The sequence below is a fragment of the Leptonychotes weddellii genome, chromosome 10 (assembly GCF_054177405.1).
Source record: "Leptonychotes weddellii isolate Sample4059 chromosome 10, ASM5417740v2, whole genome shotgun sequence".
In the NCBI taxonomy this organism is placed as follows: Eukaryota; Metazoa; Chordata; class Mammalia; order Carnivora; family Phocidae; genus Leptonychotes; species Leptonychotes weddellii.
In genome coordinates this window covers 122,882,001-122,900,382 of record NC_138378.1, presented here as the reverse complement: position 1 = coordinate 122,900,382, position 18,382 = coordinate 122,882,001, and the positions used below count along the sequence as shown (strand labels likewise).

Sequence of the window (18,382 nt, the reverse complement as noted above, 5' to 3'; positions counted from 1 at the left end):
TTTTTTTTTAAAGATTTTTATTTATTTATTTGACAGAGAGAGAGATAGCGAGAGCAGGAACACAAGCAGGGGGAGTGGGAGAGGGAGAAGCAGGCTTCCTGCCGAGCAGGGAGCCCGATGTGGGACTCGATCCCAGGACCCTGGGATCATGACCTGAGCCGAAGGCAGACGCTTAATGACTGAGCCACCCAGGCGCCCCAGAACATTCCATCTTATGGCAGCAGGATGCACATTCTGCTCAAGTGCACATGCAATGTTCTCCAGGACAGACCAGGCCACAAATCAAGTCTTAATAAATTTTAAAAGGCTGAAATCATATCAAGAATCTTTTCTGAACACAATGGTACAAGAGTAGAAATCAATTACAAGAAAAAAAAACTGGAAAATTCATCAATATGTGGAGATTAAACAACATGCACACATATGACCAGCCCACAGCTATCATCATACTCAACAGTGAAAATGTAAAAGCTTTTCCTCTGGATCAGGTACAAACAAGGATGCTCACTCTTGCCATTTCTATTCAACACAGTACTGGAAGTCATATAAGGTCAATTAGGCAAGAAAAAGAAAGAAAAGGGGTGAAGGGGAGTAAGAGATAGAGGCTTCCAGTTAGGGAATGAATAAAAGGCAGCCACATTGGGAAGAGACAACACAGTTATCTCTGTTTGCATATGAAAACCTAAGTGTTCATTAACAGATGAATGGATAAAGAAATGTGAAATATAAACATAGAGAAGGAAATCCTGGAATTTGAGAAAATACGGATGGACTATTATCCTAAGTGAAATAAGTCAGTAAAAGACAAACACTGTATGATCTCACTTATATGGGAATCTAAAAAAGCCAAACTCAGAAACAGAGAGTAGAGTGGTAGTTACCAGGGGCTGGGAGTTGGGGGAAATTAAGAGATACTGGTCAAAGGCTACAAACTTCCAGGTATAAGAGGAACAAGTTCCAGGGTCTAATGTACAGCATGGTGACTAAGTTTGATAATATTATATTACATAATTGAGATTTGCTAAGAGAGTAGAACATTAGTGTTCTCACCAAAAAAAAAAAAAAAAAGGTAAATATGTAAAAGGATGGATGTGTTAATTCACTCCATGGGAACCCTTTCACAGTGTATATGTGTATCAAATCATCATTGTAACCTTTAAATATTTTACAACTGTATTTGTCAAGTATATATTCGTAAAGCCAAGAAGAAACAAGTTAGGCAGCCAATCACAGTGGTGGGTTTTAACCTTCAGGCCAACCACAGAGCCTCTTACTTTACACAAAGAAACTAAGAAAAACAAAATCAAGACATTAACTTATCATTTAAAAAACATTTATTTAGAGACAACTAGGCCATGTCAACATAAGTTGATTCTCCTACTAGAAATGAATAAACATAACCTCATGCAGAAGAAAAGTTAATGTCATCTTTGTTTAATGCAGAGTGGCTGAACTTTGCAACAGCATGTTTCTGCTACCAATATACATATATGTAATTTTTGAAGGAATAACGATCATTTTTAAGGATTCATATCGTAGCTTGTCCCTAAAACTAGAAGGATTATGTAATACTTTCCTTAAGCTGATTCCTTCTTCTCTAGTCACTTTGCAAATAGAAATACCTGAGTTGGTATTCATGCCCCTACCCTTAAGATTCTCAAATTAGAATAAGCAATTACCATATACAGAGCCAATCACAGGTTTAGTGATGCTTGAAAATGAACACAAAAGGACTGTGACCATAGGAATTGGAGCATATTAACTTTAAATAGTATATGTGATAAAATTAGTACAAAGTATTTAAAGATATGTAAGTTAACCATTTATAGAGAGAAAAAAATCTTTTACATTTAGATAAAAGTTTATAAAGAGCAGTATTTTAAAATTTATATTACACATTGCATAACTGAAGAGTAAATCCTGTCAGTGGAGAAATAAATGTTTTAAAATTCTCAAAGAAGAAAATTATATAAACTTTAATTCAAGGTAACATAGTTGGCTGGAAAAATGCCAGTTTGACCTCGAAGTTTCCCTTCCCACCAATCGAAATGTGAATCTGTTTGTGATATAACTGTGATTCTGTCTCCAGCGTGAAAATTCAAATCCCCTGGCTGCTGACCTTCAAAAGAATATAATGCCGTCACTTCTATGGGTGGGTTCAACTTGCCTAAAACAAACAAACAAAAGTATTTAAATTATTCACATTTTTAATGGGAAACCTGGGAAGGTAAGATATAAATTAACTTCAGTACTTAATATTCTAATGCCTTAGAGCATGTGGTCTGTGTGATTTTCATCATATTATTAGACTTATGTTCTTCTTCAAAAAGAGCAAATGTTTGGTAATAACGTTTCCTAAATCCATACAAGTCAAACTGCATATTATTATATATTTAACTATGTATTTAGCTAATATTTGTGGTTATAATTGTTTGAATTTTGAATAACCTATAACACTACAAGCTAACCCTTGAACAATACAGGTGTGAACTGCACTTATACATGGATTTTTTTTTTTATAAACAGTATGATGCTGTAAATGTATTTTCTCCTTCTTTTCTTTTTTTTTTAAAGATTTTATTTGTTTATTTGAGACAGAGAGAATGAGAGAGAGAGAGCACATGAGAGGGGGGAGGGTCAGAGGGAGAAGCAGGCACCCTGCCGAGCAGGGAGCCTGATGCGGGACTCGATCCAGGGACTCCAGGATCATGACCTGAGCCAAAGGCAGTCGCTTAACCAACTGAGCCACCCAGGCGCCTTTCTTTTCTTTTTTTAAAAATTAATTAATTTATTTCACAGAGAGAGCATGAAAGAGCACAAGCAGGGGGAGCAGCAGAGGGAGAGGGAGAAGCAGGCTCCCCACTGAGCAGGGAGCCTGATTCAGGACTCAATCCCAGGACCCCGAGATCATGACCTGAGCCAAAGACAGACGCTTAACTGACTGAACCACCAAGGTGCCCCCTCCTTATTTTCTTAATAACATTTTATTTTATCTAGCTTCATTTATTATAAGAATACAGCACATAATACATGTAACATACAAAATATGTGTTAACCTACTATTTATGCTTTTGTTAAGGCTTTTGGTCTATGATAGGCTATTAGTAGTTAAGTTTTGGGGGAATCAAAAGTTATATGTGGATTTTCAACTGCATGGGGTTTGGTGCCCCTAAACCCCCTGTCCCAAGCTGTTCAAAGGTCAACTGTATTTACATTTTTCCCCTTTTAATAGAATGGTCATTATGGCTTTCATGTATCGTAGCTGTTAGAGAAAAACACATTTATAGTCACGATTGTATCATAAAATATTTAATTGAAAAACCATGCTCCAGGATAGAGCTAGAGAGTATTATGCTAAGGGAAATAAGTCAGTCAGAGAAAGACAAATACCATATGATCTTACTCATATGTGGCATTTAAGAAACAAAACAAATGTGTAAAGGAAGAAAAAAAGAGAGACATACACACAAACCAAGAAACAGACCCAGACTTTTAACTATAGAGAACAAACTATGGTTACCAGAGGGGACATAGGTAGGAAGATGGGGGTTAAAGAGTACATTTATCATGATGAAAAATAAAATAAAATAAAATGTTAAACAAAACAAAAACCATGCTCTGTAGCCTTTGGTTTTTAGGGTTCCAGCTCAGACGAATTTTGCCGATTCATCAGCAGACATTTTTTCCATAGGCTTCATGGCTGTTTTCATTTCTGCGCTTACTTTACACTTTCTCTCAAAACAGAGATAAAACTCAAATTAGCACAAGAAGTATGTCTGCATATGCTTAATAAGAGTTTCAACACAATGTGTAGAATTGTCTGTATCGTATTAGGAAAAAAATACCTTGAGAATTGAGGAGTTAATATGAGTAAAAAACAGTAATATTATAAACTGTATAACATCACAAGAAATATAAAGAAACAGATACTTTCTGTGTATTCAGCTACATGGAATTTTATATTTGTTTCACATACTATGTGCACATATTAGGCAATTAGATGCTTGTTAAATGCATCTTAGTGCAGATACACTGAAAACATAAATAACCGAATTCTAAAAACCAGTTACTTATTTGAACCTATAATACTATAATAGTAAAAGATAAACCAAATTTGGCTTGTCAGTAAGTGATAAAAAGTGAAGACTTTAATTACACTACGTTGACCAAAACATGGAATTTGTAGTTCACACAAGATGGTGCTGCAGTTCTTCCTGTAAAAGCATGTGCCACGTGGTTCTTTGAGTTCTCCTCAAGAAATAACCCTAATAACAACTAACAGAATTACATTCGAGGGATTCCTGGTATCATTATGTTTTTCTATCATAGAGACATGTTCTGCCTGTTTTTACATCTTATACTATATTTACTTGTAGTCTATCAGTTTCAACGAAGAAGGTTAAAAGAATATCACAGAAGTGTAGAATTTTGATAACGTCTGGATATCATCAAAACCAGCTGAGTGACAGCCAACACATTAATGAGCACTCATCACCGTGTATGTGACAAGCAGCGGGGGTCCCGCACTGCGGGACACACAGCAAGTTCTCCTGACAGGCCCCTTTGTCATTAAATCAGAGGAATGTAAGGTGATGTTAGAGGAAAAAAATCATTCCTAACATCATTTTCTCATCAATAATTATATTTATCACCTCCATACATAAAGCTCAACCTCTTTCAACCGAACTTAATGAAAACCCTCAAGTAGCTCCTCCTCTCTTGTGTCTCCAAGCACCTTGGATAATACAAAGAAGCAAGCAGAAGAGTCCTAGTGAATATCAGGGAATGTTCTGGAAGTCACAGCCATCTTGGCGGCCATATGTGTGTGCATCTGTAGTACCAGGTACAAAGGAAAATGCACGAGAGGGTGATCGCAGTGATGACAGGTGCCAGCCCTTGCTGTGTGCTCAGGCTGTCCCTCGTCCCATCACCCCCGCATCACAGAACATCAAGCTCAAGTGGTGTGTGAGGCACTCTGTCCAAGGAGCCGAGATCCGAATCTCAGAATCACCACCGACCTCATCCCCCAAGGCCCTCTGCAGCCACGCAAGTATTAAATTGTGTTCAGCAGATTGAACTTAGACTTATCAGGGCATTTCACTTTTGTCAGGCACATTTTCAAGGAGAATTAGCATATTCTTCTGCATCACTGAGTTATCCAGACTCTACAAATAGTAAGAATGTTGGATGATGATCCTGGGTAACCACTGATAAATGAACTGGTTCTTACTGGTTTTAGGAATATATTTTGTGATGAACAATTAGAGGAAGAAAGATATTATGAACTGAATGAAAGACAGAGAGGATCACAGACTTGGTTCAGTTCCTGCCCTTCCTATTTAGGTGTTGTCCAGTTTCCTCTGAATTGTAGTTTCCAAATGAACTAAGGGTAAAGTGGTGATGGGAAAGGGGGTGTAAGAACAGAGCAGGTGGTTTTGAGATGCAGCAGAGAAGAAGGCAGTGCTGTGGGGTTTGAGGAGGTTGGTATTCAACATCCCTCTTTCCCCCCACCCAAATTTTGAGCAGAGATGAGGCAAATGGGGAGGGGAAATCATTGCTGGGAGAGCTAGGGAAGAATATGGGCAAGATAGGCAGACAGGGATGTGCCAAAGAAGAGTCAGGAGTTTAAGCAGTTTCGCGGAAAATTCATCCACAAGAACACGAGGTGGTGAGCCAAGCCTGAATGAAGACCGGCGCTCCCTGGAGGTAACAGTCCACAGGCCACTCAATGCCATGCCCTACTATTAGTTTTTTCTTCAAGTTCTTAAAGTTCTTCTTCACTATAAATATTAGAGATATCTTCCATAAGGAAAAGTTTAATGCCCACAAAATAGCTTATTAAAAAAAAAAAAAAGGTGGGCCTTTTTCTTCCGGGAGGGAGGTATGTCCTTCCAGAAAGAGAGAGCCCCCTGGGGACCACGGACACAGGCCCCGCTGCCAACTAAAATACTTGGCATTCACAGAAGCCTTGCCTTCAAGTTTTATATTCCTGTGTTTAAGAAGTATGTAAGCTCTTTGAAGCAATTAGCCATTTTCATCATAATATTCAACTTTAATTCAAATACAGTTTATTTTCTCTCCCAAATCAGGACTACACTTAACAGGAAGCAGCTGTCCCGAGGCTCCTAATTAGCAAGGCTGGGTCTAGAGAGTGTCACTGTGTTACTCCCAGTTGCTTTCTCCATGGAGTCTGCATAATGTAACCCATATGCAACCAACATATCCGGCCCTAGACGTGATCCGGGAAAGGAATCTCACTAGTCTTTGGAAGGTCGTTGCAAGGCAAGCAGAAGTAAGAGAACAAACACATCTTTGGTTTTGTGCACATTTAATGTAATGATGAGTTGCATGTGGGTAACTCTGGTACCCACATCTCCCCAGGTCAGGTGTGGGGTCTGTCACTTTCAGGATCACGTCCTTTGGAAGAGGGTGAGAATCATTGGTAAAGTGAGGCAGATAAGGCCACTAGGTGATGTCACCAGAAAAGCAGTTCTCAAAAGGTAATGTCTGGAGCATTTGTGGTCCTTGCAACTGGGAAGGGAGTATTATTGGCATGGAGTGACTCAGTCCAGGGCATCCACGCAGCACAGGATGGCCCCCACAGTGGATGTGCCCAGACTGTCACTGAAAATTACAGGGTGGATAGGAGGCGGGTGGTGAAGACTGACACAGGAGGGCACGGGCTGTTACAGAAAGGTACAGTAAACCAGGTTGTGCAGTTGCAAGGCTGTCTTGCTGAGAGGCCCAAGTACCATGCAGTTGAGCTTCCAAAGGGTACAAAACAAAAGTATATGCAATTTGGAGAATTCCTGCTTTGCCCAACAGCCCATGCAAAAGTGCAGCTGGTCAGTGGGTACGGGACAGGTCGAGAGCAAGCCCACAGGAGTTTTAACTTGAGGCTCAGGCCTGTGCCCTGTGCCTTTTCTCTGCAGCAATACTTGGCCAGGATGTGAGAAAGTCCTTGGTAAGAATTTAACTGATTTCACAGCTGCTTTTTAAAAAAAGACAATCATGTTAAGTTTTATTTTAAAAATAGACTTTAAATCTTCCTTTCCATTTTTTTCTTCAAACTCCCTTATATTTGGAGAAAGGACTAAAATAAATTAATATTATCCTAGTACCTACTGTTTGTACAACTTAACTCATCCTACCCTCAAATATAAAAAAAAAACCTGACCGACCGACCAACCACAGGCAGGTAACTATCCGTGGATCACACGGCTAGTGGTCAAAGTATTGAGTTCAAGTCAGATCCTGTTTCCAGAGCCCACCCAGGATTTGTTTCTTATAATTTCACACTGCCCTTAGTGCCTTTTAGGGGTATTGCTAACATTCCCTAGCACCCAGCCTGCAGGTACACGCTCTAGAGAACCCTGAGAAAAGGAGCTGCAGTTCCCATGTCACCACAGCCTCCGTTGTCCCTTGTCCCTCAGTGTCCCTGCTGGCCCCTCTCCCTCAGCAACTCAGCTTGTCTGTTGACCTCAAATTTAAGATTCCCTTTAATTGCAGGATACCTAAGTGTAGGTCTAATTCTAACAGAGTCTTTCCAAGACCACTATATAAAATTCTCCATGCTACTTGGGTATAGACATTTATATGTTAACCACTTTTGCTTCTGAAGGATGTGTTTCCAAAGGTCAAATTATGAGTCTCAGTATCTCTACCATGGCTGTAAATCACATTCGCAAAAGCAAAATACATTTTTAAAAGCCTCTAGTTTTCTCACTGTGCCTGGGGCCACAGCACAGTTAAACCCAGGCCATCAGACTGTCTCTGAACACAGGACTCCCTCCACCTGGGCTCCTGCGAGAACAGATGGCCAGAAGTGGGCTCCACACGATGGGAACCAGGCTGAAAGCAGAAGGAAAGTCAGAAACCCTAATCCATCAGGAAAAGGTTGACTTCTGTTTAAGGAACTCTGCTTAAGAGACATTTTTGAAATATCTTTATAAATTTTAAAAAGAAATGGGTACTTAGTGACCTTGACACTCTGTTTACATGAAACAAGTAATGCCCCTGGAGTTTCCTTACCCAGGATGGTTCTGTGATCCCAGTGACAAAAGATGATGTGAAAAAATAAACAGGCTTGGGGGCACCTGGGTGGCTCAGTCGGTTAAGCGGCTGCCTTCGGCTCAGGTCCTGATCCCAGGGTCCTGGGATCGAGCCCCGCATCGGGCTCCCTGCTCAGCGGGGAGCCTGCTTCTCCCTCTCCCTCTGCCTGCCTCTCTGCCTACTCGTTCTCTCTCTCTATCTCTCTGTCAAATAAATAAATAAATAATCTTAAAAAAAATTAAAAAAAAATAAAAATAAAAAATAAACAGGCTATTTTACAACTGGTTAACCTTTGCCCTCATTTTGTGTCCCATTCACATTTCTAAATAATTGCTTAATTCTTTAAGGAACATTTTCTAAAGAATATTGAAGTAAGACAGGTTGAGGGACTATTTTCATCATGGCAAATCCTAGTAAGTTTTACGAAGTAGTTCCCAATAATGGCAAAATATCTGAACATGAAAAATAAAAAAATTCCTTAAAAATATAAAAATATTCACGGGGCTAAAACCCAGAAAAAATGTGATGATGATGAAGTTGTAATTCACAATGAACAAACCTTGTCATTCTATCGTGACAAGATTTTAAAAGATCCTGTGGTTTGGTCCTCGGACAAGCCCCTGGGAGTCAGCGGCACTTAGTCCCAAGCTGGGGTGCTCCCTGGCAGGTAACTGAGCATGTGCCTCTTACAGTTCCCCATCGCCCTCCTTATCTCAGATTAAAAGCAAGTAAGAGAGCAAAAGCATAGCATTTTTTAAATGAAGTACTTCTCAAAAGCATGTGCATATCCTATAAATCAAAGGAGTGCTGAACTTCTTCCCAGAGAGTTTTACAAACTGCCATATTAATTAGAAAGTTTGTGATTATAAGATGGATATGAATCATTTTTAACATATAGATATTTTATTTACCAACTCTCTCCTGATAGCTGGAAAGTTCAGGGTAGAGCTTATATTTGCTTCTGTTACCTGCAAAACAGAAAAAAAGGGGGGGGCATTTATTAGACTTATTAGCATATCGTATATAAAATAGCCAAGAATGCCAAATCTTGCTCTTGCAAAGCAGGTATTTTAAATCTCTAAGATTGATAGAAATACCATTATTTTATCACACTTTAAATCAAGAGGAATGCCTGAATAAACCCAGAAAGTACACCGACCATAAGGCAGAGGGTAAATATCTGGTATCTATAGGATTAGAAGCACTGAAACTACAACTCATGACCTTGGAATTACACATTCACGGATAACACACATACATCTTTTTTTCCAGAAGCAATCATAAGATACCTGAATTTTAAAAAAGTCTGTAGCCCCCAAGCCAGTGATTTTCAAACATCGCTGTTTGCTTAACCCCTAAAATAATTTTTAAACAGCATGTGTTCATTTGTATATTTTTTAGTTAATATCTAAAATTGTTCAATATAAGCCTAAAAGTTGTAAAGGGCATACTTTGTAGCATATTTCAGTTTCAGTTATTTAAATTAAAAACTTGTATCTCTTTCTGGGATAATAGAATCTAAATATCATAGTATAAATATGAATCATTATTATAACTATACTCTCCATCATGAGTTAAAAAAAAGCTTTTTTTTTAAAGTCAGAAATTGGGGTGACTGGGTGGCTCAGATGGTTAAGCATCTGCCTTCGGCTCAGGTCATGATTCCAGGGTCCTAGGATGAGCACCACATCGGGCTCCTGGCTCAGCGGAGCCTGCTTCTCCCTCTTCCTCTACCTCTCCCTGCTCATGCTCTCCCTCTCTCTCGTATCTCTGTGTCTCAAATGAATAAATGAAATCTTAAAAAAAAAAAAAAAAGGAAAAGAAAAAGAAATGTGCACAGACCAAAAGGTAAATCGGTGAGGACACAGTCATCACTGTGCAAAGTGGAGAGGGCACCATCCGTCTCCACAAGAAAGGTTCAGAAGATAGGAGATCATAGTGGGAAACAACAGCCCCAGGCTGTCACAAGCAAGGGGCCTGGGAACCTAAGTTGATGTTGAGATGTGTAGGTTTTAGAACACGTGCTCATGAGGAAAAAAAACCAAAAAAACAAATTTTCTGAGATTTTTCCATTGTTAAGTGAAAGGGGTTCCTTGAAGTTAAGATGAGTAGTTTTTTAATCTACACTGACAAGGAAGTGATATTAAGGGAACTGACATAAGATTTTTATATGTGCATCATACAAGATATCTATTTTCCTAGTGGGGACACTTCAGAAACATTATGTATTTTAAAACTTACACACAGGTCAAATTTTATGTAATCACTCAGATTTAAAATAAAAATTGATTCAGTGCCCACATCTTGTTACTCACTGGAAATATGAGTGTATGTAAATTAATCACCTGAACATGAATCAGAAATACCATCCCTTTTGGAAGAAGATGCAGCATCCCAGGAGAGTAGGGTACAGGCTAAGTTATAGGAAATGTGGGCAACGAAGAAGACAGGTGCAGTTCCTGAGCACCTTCCTGGGAGGGGTACTTTTAGGCAAGCTAGAGGCCTAGCCAGGAGCCAGTGTGAGGGCTGTGACTCCTATTTCATGCCCAGGTGAAGGGGGGGGTGGATACAGAGCATGAAGGAGGGGACCATCCTCCTGCCCTCTAAAGCACTCTGATACTTGTTCTCCTCCTCCCAGAACTGGTCATGTGCTTCCTTTCAGTAATGGCAGTTATTTTTCCACATGTGGTATCCTCCCTCCTCCTAGACTGAAAGTTCTTCAAAGACAGGATATAATTTGGACTCATCTTTGTACTCTCAAAAGCCCCAGCACAGTGCTCATGAGTAACAGTGGATTATTACATGAAACATCACCTACTTTAATATATTGCTACATACTGTTACCCTCTGTGCCTGAAAAGCATGATTCCAAGAGTGACGGTCCTATAAACGTGCAATGGAAAGAGGGGTAGAGGCCAAAACCTGGTGCTTTATAAATCTGGTCTATTTTAAAACCACCTTATGAAATCCTGAGCTCCCAAGAATATATGGTAAACTTAATATTCAGAATATAAATCTATAAGTATACAAGAAAAATAGGCTTATTTTGTTCCCATTTCAAATCGGCAGGATAACTATCTTTGGAAGAAATGACAAATAAGTGAAAAAACTTTAAAGATAAAACTCTTTGTAAATTGGAGAAAGCATCTTCTGAATGAGAACAGAAGCTTTCACAAATTACAGCAATGAGAATTTGTCTTCTGTCTTTAGAAGACGCTGAGCATTTATTTTTCTCCTCAACACCCATTAGTTCTTCTATTTGACACTAAAGTTTAACAATGCAGCTTGATTTCTTAACAATAATATCTAATAATTGCTTAATTATAATTGTATTTGAATTGCAACAGAAATATTTACTTTGGGAGCCGGAGTTCAGCAGGACTTGTGCAGATGACTGCTGTGGTCTTGGCGATGGTTTCGGAGGTAATTCTTTAGCCTGGGAGGAATAAAAAAAAAATGCACATAATTTTTTTTTTTTTAAGATTTTACTTATTTATTTGACAGAGAGATAGAGAGACAGCACAAGTAGGCAGAGTGGCAGGCAGAGGGAGAGGGAGAAGCAGGCTTCCCGCTAAGCGGGGAGCCCGATGCGGGGCTCGATCCCAGGATCCTGGGATCATGACCTGAGCCGAAAGCAGCCGCTTAGCCGACTGAGCCACCCAGGCGCCGCAAAAAATGCACATAATTTTAAACTACTTTTTTACCTTGGAGCATACAGGCTTTTTTCTTCTAATGAATATATGTGGCATAGTTTATCCTATGCACCTATTAACAAAGCACCCTAAACATGCATGTGCACTGCTTTGGACCACAATTGGTTGAACTGGATGCCACATGCATACGTTGAAGGGGGTGCTCCTCTGTAATGGGAAGCTTGCCTCATCCAGGCACCTCAGTCACTTGGTGACTGGCTCAGCAAACCCTGGGAGGGCAGTGACAACCGAGGCTTTGTGTGTCCGTTTTCACGTGGTACCATGGGGTCAATCCACTCTGAGAGGGTGTCCTGGAGTTCGGAGCACAAGACCCTTGACCTTCAAGGCCTCAGTATTCGCAGCCATTGTTCGTATCATTATTTAATATTACCAGGTCATGTCCTTGGAGAGATGCAATTATGGAAAACGAGCTATGTTTCCCCTTGAACTTTGTACAGGTAACATGTCAAGGTTATACAACATTTTTAAAAGAACTTTATGTAAATGAAGTTATGGGGGAAGTTTGGTGGTTATTGGGAACCTGATATCAAGAACAGAATATTCTATATAAAGAAGTGTCTTATGACTGCTGAGAGAAATGTAAAAACCAAGCATTACAGCAGGCTTCCTCTGTTCCCTTGCTGCTTTTCTTGCGTTGATTCGTTGACCTTCATTTTCATACTTTTCAGTAAAGGAATCAAGAATTTCATAAAGATCTTCTGCTTGAGCAGGTCGTGGTATTTCTCCAAATAAAATGTCATAAGCTCGGATGTCTTGACAATAAAATCTAATAAGAAATATCAAATTAAGAGCATTTATACACGTAGATCTTTTCTAGAGTTAAAAGTAGGACACACACCTGTGTGTAGGCATTTACTCACATCTCGTACTTCATATATACTATTTTTCAAACACTAACTACAAGCCATAACCCATGTTAAACCCCTAAATTCACTCCCCCAAGCTCATCTCTAGAGCCAATCACCATAAATTGTCTGATATGTATATCCTTCCTCCAATAATATAAAAAGCAAATCACATATATATACAAACACCCACACATACAAATATATAAACATGTATATGCAAATATACCTACACTTACAAAAATATACCTAGAAGCACATACATTTTTACAGATTTTTATTTTTTAAGTTTCTTACAAAAAGTGCTTTGTAATATGTAATATGTAATAACAAATATGGCTTTATAATTTCTTTAAAATGTTTATTTGTATCAAAATTACATAAAGATTTGCCTTACATATTTAGAAGCCCTGCAATTGAATAAGAAGTATATTAGTTTTAGTTTATCCAGGATTTATGTGAACTTCAATGAGAAAGTCTCCCAAAGGCCTAGAATCAGAAATTTCTAAAAGAATTCTTCATTTAAATTTCTCAAATTAATAAAACCAGAAGTAAAAACATCTCTCTTGACTTTGTAAGACATAAAGCTGTGCAAACCTTTATTTTTCCCCGTCCCTCCTAATTTCCAGTTGCTGTGGCTTGCAACGAATATCGTCACACGTGCCAATTAACTCCTGAGTGAACTGCACAGTCACCTTCATAAGGGTTTTCGTCAGCAAGCAGGGGTCTGTGTCTGCTCTAAGCACACTGCATTACCAACTCCCACCAGGCTCACAGTGAGTGGGAATCTGCCAGGTTCTGGAAGAAGTCACTTTGTCGGTCAGCCTTTTCTCTTTCTCTGAGCAGCCAAACATATTTTAGTAGAAATTTAGAACAGCAGTTTGGGGAAAAACTGGCCAGATGCCAGTTTAAAGTAGAAGTTCTTCTTCACCTGTTAAAGTACTTCTAAATCCCTTTTTTAAAAAATCAAAATTTATCTCTGTTTTATGGAAGAAAGACAACGGCAGAGTGTAATAATAGACAACCTCTTATAATAGGAATATTTTGATTGACCTACAAGTTGTAACTGTTATGTGCCTTTACAGATGTTTGAAAAATATACTTAATGATACAGCCGACTAATAGAATATTATGTAGCCATTAACTTATACTTAAGATTCTTATAATGTTAAGTGGAAAAAAAGGATTTATAATTGGATCTGTTATGATTACAATCATATGTGGCAAAACAAGGGGAATTATGCTTAGGAAAACATTGTAAGGCAATAAAGCAAAATGTGAATAGTGTTAATCTTAAAGGGATAGAATGGTTTATTTTTCTTGTAATTTTTTTGTGTTTTCTAGATTTTCTCTAAGTACATATTACTTTATATTGAATCTTTAAATAAAGAAATACACAGTTAGAGTCAAACACTGTGTTAAAAAAGATTATATACAAGGTTACTCTGTAAACTCTGAACAACTATGTGAATCTATGAAGTATTATGTTTCTCACCACACTTTCCTGAAATCAGTTAAAATTATGTGGCTTGCACTTACTTTCGATTAGTTTCTTTCCTTTCAATCAAACAGCTGCCTTCTAAGGATATGCCAGCAAAGAGTCCTCTGGATTTGCAGTATGTAAAGACAGCAGTGGGGCTTCTCAGGGCAACGTTTCCTTCTAAATTCCTGCAAAATAGAAGGTTTTCATCCTGGAACCACGAGAGAACGGGCCCTAAGATCATTAGTTGAGCAGCACCACACTTCTCACTCAAAAGAATGATCTTGTTCTTACTTCACTTGTTTTTGTTTTACCTCCTGTTGGCCTGAGCTAGTTGTGTTTAGGGTGTTCTAGGGCGTGGGGAAGGACACATTATCTAAAACCATTATCAAAGGTGTGATAATCATACCTTTCCAACTTTGTCTTCCTTTCTTAAAACAGGAATGTACCTTTTAAGAGTACCAAAGACTGTGGGTTCTTTTTACACTGAGCATTTTCATGGAATTTAGAAACCTTTTTAGATGATTGTATGGTCTGAGTTTTCGGTATTTCTACATTGCTCAAATGACCCAAAAATAGTTGTTCATTGACAGAGAGGTAAAATGCACTATACATACGTAAACATCACTCTAGTGAAACACTTCTATTTCAAATTTTCCATAATCTAGTTTGAAGAAAATCTTTTTTCTTTCTTGATCAATGCCACCCTTTATCAGTTAATCAAATTGGACTTGGCTCCTTCAGAGCTTAAAGGTAAATTTTATGTTCCATTCCGTAAGATACAATGGCCTACATTTCTGAAGTATTTAGTTTCTTTTTGTGTGTTCTAGTTTCAAATTTTCTCATTTTATCACCCTGGCTGGGCTTTATAAATTTCTTATCTCCAAACAACCTCAAACCCTCTAGGACATATATAAATCATAAATCAGTTTCATTTCAATTCAAGCTTCCTCTTGGTGCAAACCTGTATAATTTTTAAACCATTACTATCCAACAGATGTTCAGAAAGTGCTTTGCGAGTACTCACCTTCCCAGGGGCCCAACTGCCACAGTAAAGTTCCCTCCGAGTGTCAGGTTACCACCTTTTGCAAAAGCTTCTACTGCTCTGTTATAATTCAAAATTATTACCAAATCTGATACCTGAAAATTTATTTAAAAATAATTATGTGTAAATGTCATTTAAAATAGATGCTGGTTAAAACTCAAATACATACCATATAATGTAGCAAGAATTTCAATGTAGACAGTGAAAGAATATGAAAGAAGAATCATTTTTATTTTGAGCTGAGGATGTAAGCAAAGGACATTTCCACAGGTGAGTCAAGGAAACACCTCTGAGCATTCACTGTGCACCACGCATATACTCTGGGGGCTCTGTGCATACCCCCAATCTTCTCGGCAACTTGTAATGTAGGTAGTGACAGGGGTCTAGTGAGGCTAAGTGGTCTGTCATAGTGATAGCCAGAATAGATACAACATAGGTAGGTCAGAAAGATTACAAGTACTCCCTTAAACTAAACACGTCAAGAAAGCCAAGCCAAAGACCATACGACTAGGAGTAAGGGCATAAGATCCAGGGTTCTCAGTGACATTTCCACACTGAAATCCCTGGCAAGGCCATGTGTTTACCACTAATAGAGTGCATGCTGTCCACTTTCTTTTAGGCGCAGAAATTCAAAATATCAGAAGGAAGCTATTTAACTATCAGTTAATGCCTCTTACTGAGTTAATTCTCTAAGTAAAAGCAAAAATTAGAATGAGGGAATAATGCTCAAGACATGCCAACATGGAGGAGGTGTTCACCACTGCTGTATACAAGCCCAGTGAGAGCCCAGAAATACGGAGAGCCCTCGGGGGATAGAGGCCTGAGCATCAGTCCAGCTCCCTCCTCAAGAGCTGTGTGACCTCATATTCTGACTACTTTTGGATCTCTCATCTTTTCATATGTGAAATCTGCAAAATAGGACCCACCTCACTCATCTCTCTCAAGATCAAAGATGTGTGTGTCATGCATACCTAAAAAAGGAGAGGTGTACTGGTTGATGCTAAGAATTTGGGCTAAAAGTCCAACTCTTTGGGTGTGAATTCTACTTCTGCCTCTTGCATATTGTGTGATCTTGGGCAAATGATTGAGCAGCTTGAAACCTTAGCTTGTTTCTCTGTTTTAAGGTGGGTATAATAATAGGAGCCACATTTGTAAACAGACTCTGTATACATATATATACGTGCATAGACATGCATATGAGGTAGTTAAAAGGGTTAACTGAAATCATTTGTAAAGCTTGGCATGTTTACCACAACTCAATAAAATATGCAAAGGCCAAGCAGACTGATGTTTAAAAGATTACTTAATTTATATAGTTCTTTAATGTTTTATAAGTGTTTTAAAATCAGTGTTTTCATTTGACCCACAGAAGAATACTTACTACCAAAAGAGATTGCACTTGAAAAGACCTAATGGAGATCCAATACAAGTAGATTCTTTAAAAAATGTTTAATTTGAATCATTTTATGAAAAAAATACACTCAAATTCCATAGGACAAACTAAATATACCAGCTAACTGACCCCTATGAAATACTTCACCTTGACTCATATCAACTGTTAATTCCATTTTATATATGGACAATTTCTGAAGATTGTGGTGTTGAATAATACAGAATTAGCTCTTTTCTGCAAAATTAAGTGATTTTGCCAATGATTATATGAGCTATATCTTATATACATCTTAGGTAATATATGTAAAATTGCTTTGCATAATGCTTGGTATATACACATGCAGAAAGTGTAAGTCTCCAGCCATGACCATGTAAATACCTGACTGATATTGTCCCCTTCTGCTTGGTACATCTTAGTATAATTAAGTAAGGCAAAACTCTAAGAGGCAATTAAAGAAAAAAGTAATCCTTTAATTTTATGTCTCATCTCAATTCAGTTCTCTCTGAAATAAGAGTAAAATAATCCTGTGTTCTTTGGTGATATCGCTAATGAGAGAACCAGGTCAAAGCTGCACAGACAATTTGAGGAGCAGGAGGGGCCCAGCAGCTCTTGGTTTGTTTCTATAGCTAAGAGTAAAAGCAAACAGATTCCCTGAAAGAAAACTGTCAATACACAAACACTGTAAGACAGACATTTGAAAATTTGATAAGGTTTCCTAAGAAGTTTGTAATGAGGTATAACTATAAATAAGATGCCAGTTCTGCATTTAAATTCAATTCTTACACGAAAGAATGAAGAAAGCACAACTACCCTGCAGGAAAAGCTGGGGGAGGAATGTTAACCCCTGATAACCCCTGAGCAACAGACCTCAGCAAACAGGTATAGGGTAATGTAGCCAGGAGCCTCCCCTCCCCCCAGAGGCCATAATCATTAGGAGCAAAGTTACAAAATGAAACAATGCAAAGCCAGCATTTGAAGTCATTTGAAGATCCGATGTAACACAACAGGGTGTTGCCACAGGTGAAGATAGACTGTGTTAAGCCAGGTATGCCCAGGATCTGAGCTCCGGCTTACTCAGCAGCCCACTGCGGAACTGAGCAGCTTTGCAATCAGCAAGCCATAAGCAGCCAAGCACAGTCAGTCCGATTTGAGGCCTATCTGTTCTACAGTTGTGCTAAAGATGGAAACAGAGCAAAGCCTGAATGAGCAAAATTCTACTCTAAACGAAAGAACACTGGTGTACATTAGATAGTTGTAGGTGGGGATCTGTCCAGAAAATGAAGTATATGGAATAAAATCTATTTCGTCAGTGGTGAAATAAGAACAGTAGGTAGTCTCTCAAGTTCTATGTAGTAAGTTTCAGCTGCTTTTAGAGAAAATGGCAACTGTATGTTTATACACTTACCTCAATTCCTATTTCAAATCCTCCACCAAGCCCAGCTATCCCAATGGCTGAAGGTGCAGACCATTCTAATAAAACCAAAGAAACAAACATTACTCTAACATTAAAACCCCTTGACACACAAATATGGGAAGGAAAAATGCTACAATGAGAATAGTGTTTCTTTTAAAAATAACGAGACTTTGGTGTTTCCCCTGTGTTTTTAATATTCTTTAATAAGCATATATAATTTTTTTTAAAGATTTTATTTATTTATTTGACAGAGAGAGACACAGGGAGAGAGGGAACACACGCAGGGGGAGCGGGAGAGGGAGAAGCAGGCTTCCCGCAGAGCAGGGAGCCAGATGCAGGGCTTGATCCCAGGACCCCAGGATCATGACCTGAGCTAAAGGCAGATGCTTAACGACTGAGCCACCCAGGCGCCCTGAAGCATATATAATTTTTAAGTTAAA

At 38.6% G+C, this 18,382-nt stretch overlaps 1 protein-coding gene across 1 annotated transcript in view; it reads right to left on the bottom strand.

Annotated features, from left to right (window-relative positions):
* Nucleotides 1-1,316: 1,316 nt before the first annotated feature.
* Nucleotides 1,317-18,382, bottom strand: part of SH3YL1 (SH3 and SYLF domain containing 1) — a 36,834-nt gene continuing 19,768 nt past the window's right edge. The window contains exons 4-10 of the mRNA XM_081797269.1: nucleotides 17,934-17,998; nucleotides 15,118-15,230; nucleotides 14,150-14,278; nucleotides 12,363-12,531; nucleotides 11,410-11,488; nucleotides 8,964-9,020; nucleotides 1,317-2,167 (exon numbers count right to left, since the gene is read on the bottom strand). Of these exons, the coding sequence (XP_081653395.1) occupies nucleotides 1,977-2,167; nucleotides 8,964-9,020; nucleotides 11,410-11,488; nucleotides 12,363-12,531; nucleotides 14,150-14,278; nucleotides 15,118-15,230; nucleotides 17,934-17,998 (803 nt within the window). The 3' untranslated portion in view covers nucleotides 1,317-1,976. The remainder of the gene's footprint in view (nucleotides 2,168-8,963; nucleotides 9,021-11,409; nucleotides 11,489-12,362; nucleotides 12,532-14,149; nucleotides 14,279-15,117; nucleotides 15,231-17,933; nucleotides 17,999-18,382) is intronic.